Below are 23,365 nucleotides of genomic sequence, written 5' to 3'. Positions count from 1 at the left end.
TGAAATTGAAGGCACCTACTTCTCCCTTTGCTTCTCTCAGCCCCACGGTGATTCAAACACCCAACAGATGCTCCGTTTGAGAGAGAGCATCCTCCCAGCTCTTCCCCCTCCCACTCTGTCCATCATCTTTTAAATATTCTAATCTAGCAAGTCTCAGAATCTCAGACTTTTAGATTTTTTAAAGTCAGACTCTGGTTTTGTAATAGATGCCACGAATAGTGGCTAATGCACTTCACGCACATACCCACAAGCACAACTATATTTGGACATATGTATGCTCACAAATATACACAGGCACAGTTTTTAGGGCCTTTCCTTATCTCTGGTCCAGTCCTTTGAAAGTCAGTGATGCAATGGGAAAAGCCATGAATTACGAGTGAGGAGACATAAATATGAATCTCAGGTGAAATATTACTAATTCTTTGACCCTGAGCAAATCACTTCCTTTGTGTGGTTTGTGAAAAATGGGGCCCATGAAAAATGAGTACACTTTGCATGTTTAAAGACCCTTCTGAGTCATCTCATAAGAAGTCCCTCCCACATCTATTGCCCCTAGTTCGTCTCTCTCCCCACAATCTCTATTTGTTACATGACCCTGGGCCCTCTTCTCATGATGTAGATCTGACATTGACCTTGAATTTGAATTTTTTCCTTTTTAAACAGCTTATGGGATGGGCCTGAAATCAGGCACAGACCAAGACTCAGACAGCGGGAGATGAAGCAGGTAACAGAGTTAGGGTCACAGCTGCTACAGACCCTGTTGTGGAGGCTGGGGGGATGCCGACGACTGACCACAAGGGCTATCCAGGAGCCCCTCAGGGAGTCAGAGCCCCTACCTGGTTCTGTGAGGCCCTTCCAGGCCATTCCCCAGAGCGAAGGCAATCCCTGGACCAAGATAATGCGAATATGGAAGGACAAAGGTTATAAGAACTTACATCTTGATACCCAGAAGAACTTTCAGAAACTAGGACCGATCTACAGGTAATATTCTGTTAAACTTACTGACCACTGTTCTTTCTGTGGGGCCCCAAGCGCAGGAACTTGAACCCTGGTTGTAGAATGATCCCCAATCCTAATTCAAGTTTGACTTCTAACAGCACCTTAACACTGGGTCCATTGTGAGCCCCTGGACCAGTTAGGGTCTTATAACAAGAAAATAGGATAGAAGGGTGGGTGACTCAGTTTCTCCTCTTCCCCTCACTGGAGAGCAGCTCAGACACGACAGCTGGAGGAGAAAATATTGAAATAACATCTTTGGAATAGTGGCTCTTTATTGCAGGTAGTAGATAGGCAATCAAGTAATGTACTGGGCTTCTTTCTACCAAGATGCTCATCAGAGGACTCAAGTTCTACTGAGAAGGATTTAGGTTAGACGGAAGGAAGACCTTGATGGTCATCACAGCTGCAATAAATGAAGCATTCTTCTGTGTCTGGAGTAGAGTAAGCTCTTAAATGTTTGTTGAGTGTTTGTTTGTTGGTTCAACAAATATTTCTTAAATATCTGCAATCTTCTAAGCTGATACAAAACTTATGCTAACTGGGATGAACCTCGGAATCTAGAGAGAGAAATCTTGATTTCCAGTTAAGAAAAAATATATAGAAAACTATTATACACATTATACTTTGTGTGTCTTAGAAAGGTGTGAACAAAAGGAGTTTAAAATGTGTTACTTGGACTGGATCAAGGAAGGATTCCTGGAGGAGGGAGCCTTTGAATTGAACTTTGAAGGATATAGAAAAGAATTCAACAGAGTTCCCTTAATAGTCCCTAACCTAAAAGGATTCGTACATTGAGAAGCCAATTGCCATTCTTCAAGAACCCCCAGGCTGAAGGGAGCCACGGGTTCCTGCCGTCTGGAAGTGACAGCTGGCCAGGCTGAATGTTGAGCCCTATTCTTTCCTGCAGGGACAAGGTGGGAACTTTGAGTAAAGTGCATATTCTGATGCCCCAGGATGTGGAGAAGGTGATGAAGGCTGAAGGACAATTTCCCCAGAGGAATCAGGTGATCCCCTGGTTAAAGCACAGACAGTCCCGAAAGCTCAAATATGGCATCTTCCTCCTGTGAGTACTTGGGCAGGGCTGGGGAGCAGCACAGAATCCCAGGGAAAGAGGGAGTCCAGAACAGACAGACTGGCTAGCCCATGTCTCAGCTGAAAGGAAGCAGGGAGGAATAGAAGGATTCCCAGAGAATCCCTGGTCTAAGATACCCATCTGCCACCCAGGAAGTTGCAGGAGTTCTCATCATCAAGGAAGGAGGATGGAGGGAAGGCACAATGAGCTCATTGTTGAACATTTCAGTGGGTGGTCAAATACTTATCCCAGAGCTTAGATGTCACTTGGAAATCACCCACAGAGAGGTGAATTATGACAATGGAATCAAATGGGCTTAGGGGATGAGACCTACAGAGAGATCCAGGCAGAGAGCAGGCAGGTTGGAAGAAGAAAAAGAAGCAATCAGTGAGATTTAAGTGAATAGGACTTCCCTGAGAAATAACATAATTTGGATGTCTCTCGAGGTCAGCTTATATTTAGGCAAAAGTAACCAACTATCCCTACTCCCCAGGCATTTCTGTTTGAGATAACAGCTTCTCTCATTCTCATAAATCTCAAAATATTTATTCTTTGTATTTAGGGAGAGCTGGAATTCCTGTAGCTCTCTCAAGTTTGCTCAGCACTTTACAAATATCTCATTTGATTCTTGCACAACCTGTGAGGGGAGGCTATCACCTTATCCCCATTTTGCAGAGAGAGAAACTGAGACTCTGAGTTCAATGTCTTGCCCATAGCTAATGTGTACTTAAGGCAGCTTGAAACTGCCTTATACTTAGAACCCCAATGTCTTGCATGTAGTAGGTTCTTCAACTTGATAGCTGATTGATAGGAGGTAACAAGAGAAGCCATGTAATACAATCTTTACCTATATTGAACCCTAATCTGTAAAAAATACCTCTACATCATTATCACAATACAGACATCCAGCTCCACTGGAAAGCTTCCAGGGAAGTTAAAGCACTGGACCTGGAGTCCTGGAAATTCAAATTCCTTTGACACTTAATAGCTATGAGATCCTGAGCAAGTCACTTTCCCTCTGTCTGCCTTAGTTTCCTCAACTGTAAAGTGGGGTCAATAATAGCATCTACTTTCCAAGACTATCCTAAGGGTCAAAGGAGAAAATATTTGTAACATGTTTACTATTATTCCTAGCACATAATAAATGCATCATCATCATCATCATCCTCATCCTATTCCACTGACCCCTCCAATTCCCTTCTCCAGGCTAAGCATTCCCAGATTCATCCACCAGTTCTCCTGTGATTTAACCCCACCATCCCCTCCTCTCCACCCCATACACCCAGTCCTTTTACTTTCTAAATTGTTGTACATAGAAGCCAGTCCAACACTCCAAAATGCAGTTCGATTGGGTTAGAATCCAGCCAATACTCTCTCCTTCTTAGTCAGATTTAAAGCCAAAGAAATTTAAAGACAAGTCAATTAACCTTGTTTGACTCTGTTTCTTCTCCTGTAAATTTAGCTGGAGAAGAAAATGACAAATTATATCTTTGCAAAGAAAAATACAAATGGGGTCATAAAGAGACTGACTTGACTGAAATGACTGAGCAACCTACCCTTCCAGAGTCTCATTTCAGCCAAGAGTCCCATACAACAAAATCTTGGTAAACCCTGTCAGAGCAAATTTCATTTTCTCCTATTTTTCACAATGGGGACATTCTACTCAAAATGTCCAAAGCCAGCTATGATTGTGAGTTTCCAGTTTTAGACTATCCTCCAGGAATCAAACTCCAACTGACTCATAGAATTATCAATTAGTCTCCATTGTAGGTCAGTCAGTCAGGTAGTTGAGCAACAAGCATTTAATAAACACTTTACTGTGTGTGAGGTATGGTGCATATTCCTCAGATACCTGTCCTGGCCCTTTTTTTTTTTTTTTTTTAACTATATCTACCTTTCTTGGAAATCTCACCAACCCCAAGAGGTTGTCTTAGCCCTAACTTCTCTTCACTCTCACGTCACAAACTTCCTCTTGAGCAGCTAGATTCTAAATAAGTCCAGAATTCTTTATACCACAACATGGGTACTTCTACAGGGCAGAGGAAGTGGTCACATATAGTAAGATGGTGGGACTCCTGGGAAGAGAAAAGAAGAAACAAAATAAAAGATGAGCAAAGAAAGAGACCCCCATGAAGAAATGAGAGAAGGTTGAGGCACGAAAAAAGAGAGAGAGAAATGTAAATGGAGACAGGGACCTGGGACCACAGTAGGAGGAAGGACAGGAAATTCTGAAAAATAGAAAGTTAAGTTGAAACTCAGTGGAAGCAAAGGAGTCTCAGCAGGGAGAGTTACATCAAAGTGGAAGGGGCTTGTTCTGGAGGAAATAAGTTTCCCTGTAGGTTTTTGAGACCTGTTCTGTAGGTCTTCGAGGAGAAATTGGATGTCATGGGAAATGTCATAGTAAGGATTCCCAATTAGGAAGGGTTTGGATCACCTGTTTTCAAGGCTCTTTTCTAAGTGGAGACTTTCTAGTGTGTGAAGAAGCAGGAACTAAGACAAAGGGAGAAGGAGGGAGGGAAGGAAGAGAACTAAAAATGCTTATGGAGGCAGAGGGAGGCGTGGCCTGGTTGAGTCTGGGGTGGGGAGAAAGGATACCCACGTGTCACCTTGACCCCTTAATTCCAGGAATGGGAAAGAGTGGTTCAATAATCGCGTGAAGTTGAACCAGGAAGTGCTCTCCCTAAGGAGTACTGATCAGTTCATCCCCTTCTTGAATTCTGTCTGCCAAGATTTTGTTAAATGCCTGAATAATCAAATCCAGAAGAATGTTCGAAAGTCTCTCACCTTCAACCTCTGCCCCTATGTTTTCAGATTCACTATGGAAGGTAAGGGTGGGGCGGGAAGTCTCTGTTTGGGTGTGGGTTGGGGGTAGGAGGATGGCAATCTTAGGAGACTCCCTTGGGAAGATATACTCAGAACAGGATTTTGAAACAATAGATGGAGAAACAAAGTGACTGCAAGAAAGCTGAAGGTCGGGGCAGTGGGTAGAGTACCAGCCCTGAAGTCAGGAGGACCTGAGTTCAAATCTGGTCTCAGACACTTAACTCTTCCTAGCTGTGTGACCCTGAGCAAGTCACTTAACCCCAATTGCCTTAGCAAAAAAAAAAAAGGGGGGGGGGCTACAAAGTTATCAAGGATGGGAAGGGAAGAGGGGCAGCTGGGTACTTGATTAGACAGGCCACTGTCACCACTCAGTCTTCTCTCATTCCCCACCCCCATCCTTCAGCTGGCACCTATGTCTTATATGGAGAACGGCTGGGACTGCTGAGCAACAACCCAAATCCTGAGGGTCTGAGGTTCATCCAGGCCATGAGCAACATGCTCTCTTCCACATCCCTGCTCCTCTACACACCGCTGCTCCTGAGCCAGTTGATCAACTCCAAGCTGTGGAAACTACACTTAGAATCTTGGGACCATATTTTCCAGTATGGTGAGGAGGGCTTCTCCTGACCCCCACCCTGGGCCTGGGGAGAAAAGGGAGAAGATGGGGAGGGGAGGGAAAGGAGTGGTAGAGTGAGAGTGTTTTACAACATAGAATTTTTTATTGTTGTTCAAATAAGATGGAAATTGGAGCAAAGAATTTTAAAGCTGGGGCATATTATGGCATAAAATGCGAGGAACCTCACAATAGAGAACAGAGGTTTAAATCTTGGGTCCCAGTCATGGTGCTACTTTTCTGTATATCTCTGTCTAACTTAATCTCTCAGCAATTTAGGTTTCCCATTTATAAAGTAAAGACATTTACAGTGCCAGTGTCAAGGGGCTATTTAAATTGGAGAAATGTAAGAATGAAGAGAGGAAGAGGGAGAAGGTGGGAAGATTGAAGGGGAAGGAGACTAGAGTCCTATATTAGTGAGCATCCATGTTCGGGGTGTGGGGTGCCCAGAGCATGAGAAAAGGGCTCAGTTACAGTATCCCTTCAGTTTCTTTATTCTGATCTTCCTCCATCTCCTCTAGCTGACAAGTGTATTCAGAAAATCTACCAGGAGATGTGTTTGAATGGCTCACCCCAATACTCGGGTATCATGGCTGAACTGCTGGCGAAGGCTGACCTCTCTCTAGATGCCATTAAAGTCAACATAACGGAACTCACAGCAGGAAGCGTGGAAACGGTCAGGGCCCAACTGGGCAGCAGCATCCCAGAACTACCCCTTCTTCCTAGATACTTAGATACCCAATGACCACTCAGATGACCACTGAACCCTTAGCATCTTTTTCCTGCCCCTCTCACCTCTCTTATTGCTCTTGCTTGGACACTTCCCTCCCTCCACCTGCCCTTTCTAGGCCCCCCCCTTTGTGGAATATCTTCCCCTATTAGAAGCCTTAAAGACAGGGATATCTTGCTTGCCTGAGTTCAAAGAAGCCCCTGAAGTCTTGGGTGAGAGAAGATTTAGCTCAGCCACAGGACTGCAAACTCCATTTTCTGTATGTTTATATATTCAGGGCCATGGCCTGGCCCACTGGGGTAGCAGAAGTAGCCCTTGCTGTCCCCCTAAACCCCAAAAAGGCTGACCTGGACCTTCCCCTCAGAGAACCATTTGGTCTGAGAGGGAGATGCCAGCCCCTGGCTCCCCTGACTTAAGCCCTGCTCCCTTCACAGACAGCTTACCCTTTGGTGGCAACCATCTTTGAGCTGGCCCGGAACCAAGACCTGCAGAGTGCTTTGAGAGCAGAGACTAAGGAGGCAGAGACACGGCTCAAAGAGCAGCCCCAGCTCTTGGTCAAGGAGCTGCCCCTGCTGCGTGCTTCCATCAAAGAGACCCTGAGGTTTGTAGGAAAGGGATGAGAGTGGGTAGGTAGGGTATGAGAGGGACTGGCGGTAAAGCCCAAAGCAGGAGGTCCTCCCTGGCAAACTGGGAAATCAAGAGCTGACTGTGTTTCTGGTACCCACTTATGATTCCTTTATCTGTTCTTCCAGAGGCTAGTGTCTGTGGGATTATCTCCCATTGCAGCCAATTTCAGGTATTCTGCTAGAAGAGATTTAGTTTCTCTGGGTTTCAGTTTTCTCTTCTGAGAAATAAGGGAGATAGTCTAGCCAGTTTTTAAAGGCTCTAATTCTCAGGCTCCTTAGGTCAGGTATAGAAGACTTTTTGAAGGAGACTTCAAAGGTTATCTCAAAAAGAAAATAAAAATAAAACAAGACTAAAAATCATACATGACTGCCAAAAAAAAAAGATTTATCTCATCAAAACCTTACCCAATGAAGAAATTCCTCTTAAATCTGCCCTGAAGCCTGATCAATCATCCTCTTTATACCTCACTATCTCATTTTTCATTATGGATTCCCATATATCTTTGCAGAGCACTATCATTTTACATTTTTTAAAATCTTAATCTGACTTCCTCATAATTCCCCTTTATGATCTTTGTTCTTCTCTCTGAGAACAGAACAAATGTGTTACCTCAACCCTAGAATGGCTCTTCCCGTATTTGAAGAGAGCCACTACAGACTCCTCTGGGCTAAATGGCTTAGTTACCTTCTCTCACTTTCATCCGTGTGAAATACCTTTAGCCTGTGAATGGCCTTATTTGAAATTTGGTTTTTTGTTGTTGTTTTTGGAGGGTCTAAAGGGATGGCAGAGATATCTTAGAGAGCAATACAGCATAAGTTTTAGAGAAAACATGATCAATAGGAATGGGAGAGGAAAGGGGGGATAGGACTATGGTAAAGGAGAATGATGGAGAAAGGATATGATGGGCTAAAGAATCAGTGATATTGGCTTTATACTGACTGTATCACTTCTGGCTGGGTGCTCTCCTCTCCAGGCTTTATCCAGTTGGTTCACTTATACATCGCTACTTGGCCAAGGACACGGTCCTGCAGAATTACAATGTTCCGGCTGGCGTGAGTCAACACCACTCTGCTCCCACACTCCCTATCCTTCTAGACCAACTTGCAACCTGCAACCTCCAGTTCCCACTAAGAATCCTGACAGAGTCCCAGACACCCCTAGGAATTCAGAACAGGGATAATAGAACTGGAAAGTGTTCAACATAGAACATAGATCAGACTGGAAATTCAGTCCACAAACATTAATTAAGCACTTACTTTGTGCATAACAATGCCAGATATTAGGGATACAAGGATACCTTGAAGATAAAAACTTGTTTTAAAGAGGAAAAAGTCCTTACCCTCGAGGTAGGAATATTCCTTACATCATATTAAGGGAAAATATTTTAATCTGTAGGACAAGGGCTGGAAGGAGCCTAGATACCTAGGTTATCAGGGCTGGAAGGGATCCAAAACTATGTTTTGTCCCAGGTTCTCATTTTTTGAAGGCCAGAAAGACATCATTTGACCTTATTCTCGTAGAAAGCAGAAATGAGGCTAGAACCCAAGAATCTGGACTCCTTGTGGGTCTCTTGAGGTTCTTTACATATAGCTATAAAGATTCATTCATCATTCTTTGTCTTTGCTGCCTATATACTGCCCCATTCCTGAAGCCCCCTGAGGACCATAATGGGGAGAAATCCACCTGATCCTCCCCCATCCCACTCCATCATCTTCCTTCCTTCCCACCCTATCTCACCGCACCACATGCTGTCCACCTTACAGACTCTGATCGAGATCTCCCTCTATGCCATGGGCCGCAGTCCGGAGGTCTTTGTCAGACCTGAACACTTTGACCCATTTCGCTGGCTGGCTCCCAGCACTGAGCAGTCCAATAATCAGATCTCCAACTTCCGCTTCTTGTCCTTTGGCTTTGGGATTCGCCAGTGCATTGGCCGTAGGCTAGCCGAGAATGAAATGCTCCTCTTACTGCACCATGTGAGTGGACTGAGTGGAAGTCAATCCACTGGATGGGGGAAGGGTTTGGGGTAGGTTTAAAGGGAAATCCAAGAATTTTAGAGCTGCAAGAGACTTTCAAAGGTCACATTTGTTTAATCTTAACTCAAATTTCCAAGGCATGATTGTCTAGCCTTTGAATAGATCCTGATTGAAGCACTCTATAGTGCTGTATTTCTTAGAAAAGTTTTGTTATTGAGCTGAAATGTTCTTCTCTATAATTTCTACTCACTCAGTAAAGTCCTATGACTTTGGATCAAGTAGAACAGGTATAAGCCCTCTTTTATGCAAGCTTTATCTTCAGAAATTAAGAGGAAATACATCTATGGCTCTTTGAACTATTCTCCAAGACTAACATTACTAGATTTTTAGGAGGATTAGAAGTAAGTCTTTTAAAGGGAGGATGCAGGAGAACAGTAGCCTGTGACCCCATCAAGAAGAAAATGGGGGAAGAACAAGAGATCAATGGAGAGGAGCAAACTTTTCAAGAGACAAGAAGACCCTTAGGATTCTGGGAGCTAAAATCTGACAATTTATCTGAAATTCATATATCTTTTCCAGATCTTGAAAAATTTCCATGTAGAGACCTTATGTAAGGACAACTTGGACCTGACCTACCGCTTTGTTCTTCACCCCAAATCCTTCCCACTCTTTACCTTCCGTGTGCTCAATTAACCTTGCATCCTTGCCTCAGTAAGCAGAATTCCTGCCTGGTCCCATCCCTTGGACTGAGTCTCCCAACCCTTTAGTATTTGACAGTGTGCAACTTGAAATAAAAGAAACCGGTTTCCAATTATGGCTCTGCTACTTCCTAACTGTGTGTCTCTAACCTAATTGCTGGTTGAATGACATCTCTACAATCACTTAATTCCATGAGGGAGCTGGATGAAATGATTTCTCAGGTCTCTTTCCTCTCTTCCATTCTAGACCTTATATCCTAAGGTCCTCCAGATCCAGATCTTAGGATCCTGGAACATTTGCTCTGATACCAGCCTCATCTTTGGGGTGGGGGTCCACAGCTTCATAGTCTCCTTTCCATTTTAAGTCCTATGTTCCAAATGCAATCTAGAAGCAAGACAAGAGCACTGACATTAAGCCACCTCATTGATGAAGAGAATGATTCCCTTCTGGCACTCCATGTTGCTAAGGGAATATAACAGTCATCTCTCTGAGTCTCCTTCCTCTCTGTGTCTTCTGTCCCCTCTTTTTATGGGAGTCTTATTTCAGCTTCAAACCATAGGATATAACCTTGTCTCAGCAAATACAAAACATTCTAGAGGAGGGATGAAGGAAGGGCAGGAAAGGGAAGAAGCACTGAGTAATTCCCTATAATGTGCCAGGCATTGTGCTAATTTTACAAATTGCAATTTTTTACAAATTACAAAATTACAAAATTTATACCATTAGATCTCATTGCATCCAAAAGTCATTCAAAGACTATTCAAATTGTAAGGGACCTTCTGGATTGCCTAGTCCAACTGTGCAACATTAGAAGGAAGAAATCTGGGGCCAAAAAGGTAATGACTTGCATAAGATCACACAACGCCTTAAGGGGCAAACCCAGGATTCCCATCAAGGACTTCTGGCTCTGACTTCTCCAATTCGTTGAATATTCTGAGAATATTGCTGCCTGTTTGTCGACATCTCAAATATTCTTCCTTAACATTTCCAGGCCAGGGACTATGAATCATTTCCATTTGTGCCTTTTATATAACCAAAACCAGGGCTTGTTACTCAGTGGGCACTTACTTCTTGACTATCTGAATGACCATAACACTGTCCTAATGTTTTTAATCAAACTGTGATTCTTCTGTTTTTCTGATATTTCCACTGCTTTCTGCCCTGGGTAGGTCACAGCTAGACTACTGGGTCCAAGTCTGGATGCTCTACTTATGGAAGTACATAGACAACTTGGGTTTGGTAATAATCCGTTAACCAGATTTTGTTTTGCTCAGTTTAGGAAAAGGATTTTCTAAGTGGTCTTTGAGATCTGTTCCAATATAATCTGCTCCAATCTGAACTTCTATTCATAAAACTCACCTTCAGAAATTTAATTTCAAAATTGTCCTAAGGAATCTGTTACTTTCTCTATGTTAGTCCAAAGTGATGAAAAGGTCTTTTTTATATGAATTCATATCTCTCTAGAGGCCTACTTGCATAAAATAGAGAAAGAGAAGGTCAATGAATTGGGCTTGCAAGTAAAAGTGCTAGAAAAGGAACAAATTAAAAGCCCTCAGTCAAACATTAAACTTGAAAATTTAAAAATAAAAGGAGAGATTAATAAAACTGAAAGTAAAAAAAATATTGAATTAATTAATAAAACTAAAAATTGGTTGTATAAAATACCAACAAAATAGATAAAGCCTTAGTAAATCTGATTTAAAAAAGGAAAGAGGAAAATCAAATTGTTAATCTTAAAAATTAAAAGGGAGAACTCACCACTAATGAAGAGGAAATTAGAACAATAATTAGGAGCTACTTTGCCCATTTTTATGCCAATAAATTCAATAAGTTAAGTGAAATGGAAGAATACCTTCAAAAATATAGCTTGCCCAGATTAACAGAAGTAGAAACAAATTGGTTAAACAGTCCCATCTTAAAAAAGAAATAGAATGCTGAGTGAAATGAACAGGACCAGGAGATCATTATATACTTCAACAACAATACTATATGATGATCACTTCTGATGGACATGGTCATCTTCAACAATGAGATGAACCAAATCAGTTCCAATAGAGCAGTAATGAACTGAACCAGTTACACCCAGCAAAAGAACTTTGGAAGATGACTATGAACCACTACATAGAATTCCCAATACCCCTATCTTTGTCCACCTGCATTTTTGATTTCCTTCACAGGCTAATTGTATACTATTTCAAAGTCTGATTCTTTTTGTACAGCAAAATAACTGTTTGAACATGTATACATATATTGTATTTAATTTATACTTTAACATATGTAACATGTATTGGTCAACCTGCCATCTGGGGGAGGAGGGACGGGGGAAGGAGGGGAAAAATTGGAACAAAAGGCTTGGCAATTGTCAGTGCTGTAAAATTACCCATGCATATATCTTGTAAATAAAAAGCTCTAATAATAACAATAATAATAATAATAGAAATAGAACAAGCTATTAATCAACTCCCTAAGAAAAAATTCCCAGGACCAAATGGAATTACATGTGAATTTTACCAACATTTAAAGAACAATTAACTCCAATGCTATATAAACTATTTGAAAAAAATAGGAATTGAAGGAGTCCTACCAGATTCCTTTTATGACACAGACATTGTACTGATACCTAAACCAGGTAGGTTGAAAACAGAGAAAGAAAATTATAGACCAATCTCCCCAAGAATATTGACGCTAAAATCTTAAATAAAATATTAGCAAAAAGATTACAGAAAATCATCCCCAGGATAATACATTATGACCAAGTAGGAGCTATACCAGGAATTCAGGACTGGTTCAATATTAGAAAAACTATTAACATAACTGACTATATCAATAACTAACAACAAAAAACATACGATCATCTCAATAGATGCAAAAAAAGTATTTGACAAAATCCAACATCCATTCCTAATAAAAACACGTGAGAGTATAGGAATAAATGGACTTTTCCTTCAAAAAGTCAGGAGCATATATTTAAAATCATCAGTAAGTATTATATGTAATGGAGATAAACTGGAACCATTCCCAGTAAGATCAGGAGTGAAACAAGATTGACCACTATCACCATTATTATTCAATATTGTGTTAGAAACACTAGCGTAGGCAATAAAAGTCAAGAAAGAGATTAAAGGAATTAGAGTAGGTAATGAGGAAACCAAATTATCACTCTTTGCAGATGATATGATAGTTAGAGAACCCCAGAGATTCTACTAAAAAGTTATTAGAAATAAATAATAAGTTGCAGGATACAAAATAAATCCACATAAATCCTCAGCATTTTTATACACCACCAACAAAATCCAACAGCAAGAGATATAAAGAGAAATTCCATTCAAAATAACTGTCAATAGCATAAAATATTTGGGAATCTATCTACCAAAGGAAAGTCAAGAATTATATGAGCAAAATTACAAAATACTTTCCACACAAATAAAGTCAGATTTAAATAATTGGAAAGACATTAATTGCTCTTAGATAGGCCAAGCAAATAGAATAAAGATGACAATACTACCTAAGCTAATCTATTTATTTAGTGCTATACCAATCAGACTCTCAAGAAACTATTTTGATGACCTAGAAAAAATAACAACAAACTTTATATGGAAGAACAAAAGGTCAAGAATTTCAAAGGAATTAATGAAAAAAAAAATCAAATGAAAGCAGCCTAGCTGTACCAGATCTAAAACTATATTATAAAGCAGTGGTCACCAAAACCATTTGGTATTGGCTAAGAATTCACTATTTGACAAAAACTGCTGGGAAAACTGGAAATTAGTATGGCAGAAACTAAGCATGGGCTCACACTAGGATATACTATAACATATTAATATGTATAAGACTGCCTGCCATCGAAATTAGATATGGATCCACACTTAACACCATATACCAAGTTAAGATGAAAATGGGTCCCTGATTTAGGCATAAAGAATGAGATCATAAATAGATTAGAGGAACATAGAATAGTCTACCTCTCAGACCTGTGGAGGAGGAAGGAATTTATGACCAGAAGAGAACTAGAGATCAATATCGATCACAAAATAGAAGATTTTGATTACATCAAACTAAAAAGTTTCTGTACAAATAATACTAATGCAAACAAGATTAGAAGGGAAGTAACAAATTGGGAAAATATTTTTACAGTTAAAGGTTCTGATAAAGGTCTCATTTCCAAAATATATAGAGAACTGACCCTAATTTATAAGAAATCAAACCATTCTCCAATTGATAAATGGTCAAATGATATGAACAGACAATTCTCAGATGATGAAATTGAAATTATATCCACTCATATGAAAGAGTGTTCCAAATCACTACTGATCAGAGAAATGCAAATTAACACAACTCTGAGATACCACTACACACCTGTCAGATTGTTTAAGATAACAGGAACAAATAATGATGAATGTTGGAGGGGATGTGGGAAAACTGGGACACTGATGCATTGTTGGTGGAGTTGTCAAAGAATCCAGCCATTCTGGAGAGCAATCTGGAATTATGCCCAAAAAGTTATCAAACTGTGCATACCCTTTGATCCAGCAGTGCTGCTATTGGGCTTATATCCCAAAGAAATAATAAAGAGGGGAAAGGGACCTGTTTGTGCCAAAATGTTTGTGGCAGCCCTTTTCGTAGTGGCTAGAAACTGGAAGATGAATGGATGTCCATCAATTGGAGAATAGTTGGGTAAATTATGGTATATGAATGTTATGGAATATTATTTCTCTGTAAGAAATGACCAGCAGGATGAATTCAGAAAGGTTTGGAGAGACTTACATCAACTGATGCTGAGTGAAATGAGCAAACCAGAAGATCGCTGTACACTTCAACAATGTTGTATGAAGATATATTCTGATGGAAGAGGATATCTTCAACATAAAGAAGATCCAACTCACTTCCAGCTGATCAATGATGGACAGAAACAGCTACACCGAGAGAAGGAACACTGGGAAGTGAATGTAAATTGTTAACACTACTGTCTATCTACACAGGTTACTTATACCTTCAGAATCTAATACTTAATGTGCAACAAGAAAATTGGATTTACACACATATATTGTATCTAGGTTATATTGTAACACATGTAAAATGTATGAGATTGCCTGTCATCTAGAGGAGGGAGTAGAGGGAGGGAGGGGAAAATTTGGAAAAATGAATACAAGGGATAACGTTATTTAAAAAATTACTCATGCATATATACTGTCAAAAAATTTTTATAATTATAAAATTAAAAAATTAAAAAGGAAAATAAAAAAGAAAAAAAGAAAAAATAAATAAAAGAAAAGACTGCCTGCCATCTAGGGGAGGGGGTAGAAGGAGGGAAGGGAAAAGTCATAACAGAAGTGAGTGCAAGGGATAATGTTGTAAAAAAATTACCCAGGCGTATGTTCTGTCAATCAAAAGTTATTTAAATTTTTTGGAATAATTAATAAAAGAGTATAAAATGTCAAAAAAATTCAGGTCCCCCAGGTTTAGAGTTCAGTATGAATAAAACTAGTGGAATGTGTGTTTTTTAAGTAAGTTTAAGATTGGGGTAATAGTTTCTCTATTTTTTCCTATAGGTCATCTTTATTAAGTAAAGTACCCTAGAGATACAGTCCTTCCAGGTATCCAGAAATGCCAGAATCATTTAAAATGAGTAATTAGAACTAAGTGAGCTTTGAGATCCCTTTCATTTTGGATAGTATATGTGTGTGTGTGTATGTATGTGTATATGATTGTGTATGTATATATATATAGAGAGAGAGATATAGATATAGGTATATAAGATATATAGATATATAGAGATCTTAAATTCTAAGAACCCTCCCAGCTTTGACAGTCTGTGGCTCAAGGTCCCTTCCAGCCTTGACCATCCACAGTCAAAGGTCCCTTGCTGTACTGCCTATAGCCTACACCTTCTGACTGGTGGTAGCTCTTACAGTTTATGCTTTAAGATTCCTTCTAGGTCTGACGTCCTCTGCTGCAAAGTCCCCACTGCATTCTGCATTTTGAGGCCCATTGGTTCTCAGGCCCTCTGGTTCCAATCTCACCGCTACCCCTAGTAGGGAAGAACTCTTTTAGGTAACATTCTGCACCTAGTTTGGAATAGTTTGGAAAGAGCCTTCTACCAAGTGAGCTAGACAAAAAGCAACTCCCAGGGAGTGACCAATACATAGAATCCCACATTACCAGGATTATAAAAATTTATATTTCATTTTATGGATAAGGAAAAAGACTCTCACAAATGCTAGGAAATTTGCCCCAAATCACACAAGTAGACAGAGAAGAAAGGGTAGTGAGTCACCTGAAACACAGAGCCAATTAATTCTTTTACCAGAGACTTGTCCCAGTTGCCAGAAAGAGTAATGATAATGAGAAGAAAATAGCAATATGAAGGTGATCAAGTCATACAGGATTGAAAGGAAAATGAGGAGCTTCTCTCCTTTTCTCCCCATCCTTCTCTTTCCCTTGTCTCTCCTTCCTCTCTGTCCATCCCCAATTTCTTTGCTCTCTAAGGATCCATGGGGCAGTTACTCCATTCACCACCAGCAATCTGCAGAATTTCTGTCTAGAACAAAATGAATTCCCTAGCGACCAATTTTCTGGCCCCCACATCCAGTCTCATTCTTTAGTATAAATCCTTCCTATTCTACTGTCACACAGCAACCACCTGAGTTCACCCTGTCCAGTCCTGGTTGCTATCATTTATAGGCTTCCTGATCATTCCCAATTATTTCAGCATCCTGTTCACAACCTTCTTCTCCCTGCCAGTGCCTTCTGATTTCCATCTCTGTGAGCATGTTCTACAACCACCTCAATTTCCATAAGCTCTGTGTTCTCTACCTTATCCATCAGACAAAAGAATGGAGGGAAGAAGGGGACTGAATGCCCACTGACGTCAGTCCTGGAGGTGAGTCAGGTAGGGAGCTGTGGGCTGTAATGAGTCTATTCAAAGTCTATTTTTTTAAAAAATGAGCCTTCTCCACCCCTAAAAAAAGGGCAGATCCTGATTCAGATTACTCATGCAAAGACATAACCATACTGCTACTCCCATCCCCACTTGAATTTCCTTTATGCATCAGAATTCCTAGTCATGGTCCAAGGTTAAACAATAGCAGAAGAAGCCTTATGTGTCAGCCTGTGCTTCTCATAGTCAACTTCATTAGTCCTTCTTCTCCTGGAGACATTCCCCAGGAGATTGACTGCCTGAGCCTATAGGAATATCATCTACACTTTCCCTTTCAGTCTTTTTGAAGGAGCCAAGAGAGATTCTGTCCAGCTATTTAAATGAAGGGACAACAGAATCAAGCAGAGTCTCAAGACTAGCATAGGTATTGCACCTGATTGAAAAGGGGCTAAAAATCCATTCAGTTCCTTAAGGCTGGGACCCTAGCAAACAAGCCTCGTACCCCCAAAACAAGGAATCTGTGGCAGTCTGGCAGCCCAGGCTTGGCAGTAAATTCAGAAAAATTTAAAAAAAAAAAATTGAGGGTCTAAATTGATTTACCATGGACAGAATCACTTGACCATTGACAAGTGAATCAATTTTTTCAGAGTGAAAAATTACATAAATGGGGAAAGGTAGAAAGGGGGAAATAGAAGGGAATTTACCTAATCCAAGAGTGAATAGAAAGGGGTAGTGATTTCAATATTCTCCAGGAAATAAAAGATACTAGAGAATAGGAAAAATGGTGAAGGAGGACTTAAATTAGGAAATTAGAAGGGAAAAGTGGTCTTGTTGAGGGGTGAGACACCCTAATAGCATTTGGGGGTCCCCAGGCCAATGTTGCAGGTTTTGGGAAAGAATTCAAAGTCCCAGTCTCTAAGTGAGGTTTGGCAAAAGGGGTTTGTTTACACAAGCAGTTCTCAGGGGGCTCCTAATTAGTAAGGTAGTAAAGATTGGGGAGACAGTTCAATAGCCTGTAGATTTAGCCTCCTATGGATGGGCTAGGGATGATCTCCAAGTGAATTGAAGGTGGAGATTATTTCTATTACTTTCCCGAGGCCAGGTGAAGTGTGTGAGGGAAGGGCAGTTTGTGAGCCAGAACCAGGAAATTCAGGGTTTTCTGACCCCCCACAAAGACCGGGGGACCACAAAATTCAATTACATTCGTCTCAGCCCAGAGTAGAAGAAAAAGTTTGAAGAACATCACAATGTGAGTTTATGGTGGGAAACAGGGGACCTCATGATGTGGTTATTCTGAGAGGAGGGCATTTTCTCTGAAACAATAATTTGCTTTAAAGGACAGCATCCTGTTGTCTCAAATAAGAATGTTTAGGGGCAAGCAGCATGAAAATTAATGGAGAAGAGGGAGGTTATGTTGGTGAAGAGTCAGTGATGATATGTCACATCCTTTGGGAAGCAAACTGATCATGATGAAGAAAAGAAGTGAGATCAGAATATAGGATTTTGGGACAGGGTAATTTTCACCACAACACATTGCTTACCTTCTATATTGTTTCCCTCAGAAAAACAGGATGATTTGCCACCACAGAGCAAAGAAAATTCCCAACTTCTTTATTTCCTCCATAAATGGAACACAGAACTGGTACTTTGGTACTTGACAAAGATATAAACTTAACATGACCGATTGCTTGTCTGTACACATATCCCTTTGCCCTAAGGATAGGGGAATTCCATTATTGCTCTGTAAGAAATGACTAGCAGGATGAATACAGAGAGGTTTGGAGAGACTTACATAAACTGATGCTGAGTGAAATGAGCAGAAGCAGGAGATCACTATATACTTCTACAAAAATACTGTATGAGGATGTATTCTGATGGAAGTGGAAATCTTCAACATAAAGAAGATCCAACTCACTTCCAGTTGATCAATGATGGACAGAAACAACTACACCCAGAGAAGGAACACTGGGAATTGAATGTAAACTGTTAGCACTACTGTCTATCTACCCAGGTTACTTATACCTTCGGAATCCAATTCTTACCATGCAACAAGAAAATTGGATTTACCCACATATATTGTATCTAGGCTATACTGTAACACATTTAATATGTATAGGATTGCCTGTCATGTAGGGGAGGGAGTAGAGAGAGGGAGGGGAAAATGAATACAAGGGATAATGTTGTAAAAAAAATTACTCATGCATATGTACTGTCAAAAAATTATAATTATAAAATTAATTTAAAAAAAAAGAAAATTTCACAAAGAAAAAAAAGGATAGGGGAATTCCACTCTACTCCATATTCTTGACCCTTAAACAAACTAGAAAGATTAAATTCTAGTTAGAACAGGAAGATCTATGGTCCAATATAATACTATAAACTTACATTAAGTACCTACTATGTACTAGGCCCTTTGCTAAGCACTAGGATACAAATAAAAAAGAAAGAAAAAAGGCTGTTATCTGCTCTCAAGGAGCTTACAATCTAATGGGGAAAAGGTAAAAAGCAAAAAGAAGCTGAAGGGGATGGGGCTAGTATGGAGGGGACCAGGATAGGATAGTCAACCCAAACATTGCAGAACTTTCAAAAACATTTAGATAAAAGTATTTCAATATAAATGATTTTGTTGCAATTCTGTGCATCTTAATTATATGCTTTTAAAAACTTTATTCTGAAAAGGGGTCCCAAGGCTTTATCAGACTGCCCAAAATATGTCTGTCTTAATAATCTCATTAGCTCTCAAGTGTTCAGTTGTCAGTCACCCTGTCAGAGATCTCTCAAACCTATCCAACCAACCCTAAATGATCTTGAGCTATTTAACCACCCTTGATCACAAACCATTTCTCCCTCTTTCCAGAGAATGTCTGCCCTATATTCTGAGCTCCCTGAGGGTATGGTTTAAATATGTTTCTTTTCTTTTCTCTATAGGATTATGTGCTCCAGAGGGATAAGGCTTTGGCTCTTTCCCCCAAACTATCATCCTCCCACTTGCTCAGGCTCATAACTTGAGTGTCTTCCTTGACTCTTTGTAATTCCCCATATCCAATCAGTTGCCAAGACCTGTGATTTCTACCTTCACAATATCTCTTTTTATGTCATAAATCTGACCACATGCTCAATACATTCTGCTAAATGCCTGAAGCTGGATTTGAATTCAGATATTCCTGACTTCAGGCTTGACATTCTACCCATTTCACCACCCAACTGCCCATATATACAGAGAGGAGTCTAATAAATGCTTGTGGTCTATCTCAATGCATCATAAAGGTTGACCCTGACATTTATAGAGGCAGTATTCATTTCCTGGACATATACTAAATACCTGTTGTCAGCTATTTCAGCTATTGGCCATCTGTAAAATATATGTGGGGAAAAGACATCTCCCCAACCCCAAACCAAAATATTAAAAAGAAAATAGCTAAGGATTCTACAGAAATGTAAAAATACCATATATGAAAATAAAATGAATTTTCAGAATGTGACAAGAAGCAGGTGGAATTCGGGAATTCTGGGGTGGAAACTGCTAAACAAGCCTTCTTTTTTTTTTTTAAAGCATCCAAAGGATAGGTAATAAGGCCCTCAAGGGTGCTTTGTATGTTTCTGCCAATTGATAAATTTTGTTTTTATCTTTTATCTTTTTTTGGTTCATCCTAACCTTTCCCCAGAGTCATTCAAGGTCCAGATGACATTCTGCACCACATTGCTTACACAAACTGCTGCCAAATTAAATTTACTGTTTCCTTCCGTGATTTTTGACTGAAGATAAGCACTGGTCCATTTCTGTGAGCTAGTGCTGACAAATTATTGGAATACCTAAAAGAAGACACATTTTGAAGGTTCTATCAGCCATCCATTTGTCAAAAGTATTTTCAAATAACAAACTAATTCTATGGATTCCAATTAAGGATCCTCATCACCTCTCACATGGACTATTGCAATTAACCTTCTACTTGGTGTAGTGATTCAGATTTCTTGCTAATGTAACCCAAATTCCATGCAAAAAGAATTTTTGTAAAATGTAGAAATGACAATGTCAAAATTCTAGTCATTAGACTTGTATGGCTCCTTGTTTCCTCCAAGATCAAACTGTATTCCTTTGTTTGGCATTTAAAACTCCTCATACATGATTTAGACATAAAGGGTGATAAGCAAATTAGGACATCAAGGAATAGTTTATCTGTCAGATCAAGAGAGAAGGGAAGAGTTTATGAACAAATAGGAGATAGAGAACCATATGAAACACAAAATGGAATAATTTTGAATAAATTTAAAAGTGTTTGTACAAACAAAGTCAATGGAAACAAAATTAGAAGGAAAGCAGAAACTGGGAAATAATTTTTACAGTCAATGTTTCTGATATAGACCTCTATGATATATAATGAACTGAGTCAAATTTATACAAGTCATTTCCAAATTGATAAATGGTCAAAGATTATGAACAGGCAATTTTGAGATAAAGAAATTAAAGTTTATCTGTCATCTTGTGAAAAAAAATTACTGTTATAGAAATGCAAATTAAAGCAACCCTGAAGTATTATCTCACATTTATTAGATTGACTAATGTGACAGAAATGTTGGAGAGGACATGGGAAAATTGGAACACTCCTGCATTATTGGTGGAGTTGTGAACTGATGCAATCATTTTGGAGAGCAATTTGGAACTATGCCCAAATGGATATAAAACTGTGTATACCCTTTGATCCAACCATACCATTATTAGGTCTGTATATCAAAGAAATCATAACAAAGGGAAAAGGACCTACTTGTACAAAAATGTTTATAACAGTTTTCTTTGTGATGGCAAAGAATTGAAAATGAAGGGGATCAATTGGGGAATGGCTGAACAAATTGTGGTATATGAATGTAATGGAATACCATAATGCTATAAGAAATGATGAACAGGCAAATTTCAGAAAAATCTGGAAAGACTTGCGTAAACTGATGCTGAGTAAAGTGAGCAGAACCAAGAGAACACTATACATAGTAACAGCATCATTGTGGATGACCAGCTTTGATAGATTTATCTCTTTTCAGCAATACAGTGATCTAAGACAAATCTGAAAGACTTATGATAGAAAATGCTGTTTTTCCAGAGAAAGAGTCTGATGCAGATTGAAGCATGCTATTTTTTTCTTTTTTTCTTTTTTTTTTTTTTTTTTTTTTTTTTTTTGGTCTTTACTTTCTCGTGGTTTTCCATTTTGTTCTGATTCTTCTTTCACAACATGACTAATGTGGAAATATATTTAATATGATTGTATATGTATAACTAATATCAAATTGCTTGCCATCTGGGAGAAGGGGATTAGTGAGAGAGGGAGGAAGAAAAAATGAAAATCAAAATATTAGAAAAGTAAATGTTGAAAATGATCTTTATATGTAATTGTGAAAAAAACAAAATATTATTAAATGGTTTGCTTTTTAAAAAAATAAACATTTTAAAGAATTCCTCACAACTTGAGCCTCTTCCTACCTTTTTAGACTTCATATACTTTATTCTCCTCCATACATTCTATGCTCTAGTCAGAATATTGTTATTGCTTTTTCTTCACATAGCATTTCATCTGTCATCTCCATAACCTTGTACTGGCTGGCCTTCATGTCTAGAATGCTTTACTTACTCACCCCTCAATTCTTTGGCTGCCTTCAAATGTTTGTGCTCCCCTTTCTGCTCCCCATCCATCCAAGGGATCTTCCATCTACTCTATGGGCATGTTGTATATACTGATTTCCTAACATTATTTTCCCAATTAGGAAAAAAAACCAGCATGATATAATTCAAAGATTTTTAAACCTTTTCCCACTCATAACCCCTTTTCACTGGAGAAATTTTTATCTGACCCCTAATGTATAGGTATATAAAATAGGTATATAAATCAAACATTTGCTGATAGTGAATCATAAGTCCATAACCCCCACATTCAGTCCATATGGGTCACAACCCACAGTTTAAGAAGCTTTAACATACAAGTTGAACTCAAAGTCAGGAAAATCTGTTTTCAAGTAAACATCTGTTTTGTCCAATGATTCAGCAATCTGGTCATTGCAAGTTGATTAGGTATAAAATACATGTGGGAAAAAGACACCTCTCCACTCCCAAATTAAAACATTGAAAATAATGCAGCATTTATTAAGGTTTCTACAGAAATGTGAAAACATCATGTCTAAAAATAAAATTAATTTTCAGGAATCAAGACACAAGTGTGACTACAAATCTCCCAGTGTCCTATATGATTTTAAGACTGACAACATCACTGGCATTCATAGAGGAATTTTTTTCATTCGGGATTTCCTAATATCAATGAAATCACAGGTCCATTACCTAACCCCCTATTCTGTCTTTCCAATTAGACTAAGTTTCTTGAAGTTAGGGGATGATTTTGTCTGCCTTTGTATCACCAGTGTCTACCATAATGCCCAGCACATAAGTGCTTGTTAATTGGTTGGTTGATTGATGGTTTGGTTAAGATTAAAGTATCTCAGGTTCTGTTGAGCCTGAGATTTCTCCATTGGAAATTTCTCCATTGGAAAACATAACCAATAAAGCAATAGATAAACATCAAACTATTTTTCCAGTAAAGTTTAATGTCAAGGATCAGAGAGATAACTATATATAGTAACCGACTGGAAACTTCCTCTTAGCAAAGCCATTTGACCTTTGAGATTCTTCAAAAGAAATTGGATTTGACTAGGGACTAAATGACTCAAAAAAAGGATGAAATTTGAAGAGGTGACTGAACAGGTTTAAGAGACAATCCGCAATGATATATAGATTGCTAAAAGGATAAACAAAATCTACCTTGAAGCGAATACTGGCTCAACTTTCTCAGAAGGCCAAAAATAATTGTTTAAATCATAAATCCTGTGTTGCCTTTTCTTGGATCTATCCTTCAGAATGGGATACAATGATTTCATTGAATTAAAGAAAGCCTAAGATTATCACCCTGATCTC

General features: G+C 39.1%; 1 protein-coding gene across 1 annotated transcript; it reads left to right on the top strand.

Moving 5' to 3' along the window:
• Nucleotides 1–599: 599 nt before the first annotated feature.
• Nucleotides 600–9,654, top strand: LOC141552475 (cytochrome P450 11B1, mitochondrial-like). The gene is made up of 9 exons (XM_074284669.1): nt 600–981; nt 1,907–2,062; nt 4,697–4,896; nt 5,298–5,501; nt 6,029–6,183; nt 6,672–6,838; nt 7,838–7,916; nt 8,628–8,840; nt 9,420–9,654. The coding sequence occupies exons 1-9, from the start codon at nt 716–718 to the stop codon at nt 9,531–9,533; spliced, it is 1,554 nt and encodes a 517-aa protein (XP_074140770.1). The 5' UTR covers nt 600–715; the 3' UTR covers nt 9,534–9,654.
• Nucleotides 9,655–23,365: the final 13,711 nt, after the last annotated feature.

Source organism: Sminthopsis crassicaudata, chromosome 1 (assembly GCF_048593235.1).
Source record: "Sminthopsis crassicaudata isolate SCR6 chromosome 1, ASM4859323v1, whole genome shotgun sequence".
Lineage (NCBI taxonomy): Eukaryota > Metazoa > Chordata > Mammalia > Dasyuromorphia > Dasyuridae > Sminthopsis > Sminthopsis crassicaudata.
This window is presented reverse-complemented; position numbering and strand designations above follow the sequence as displayed.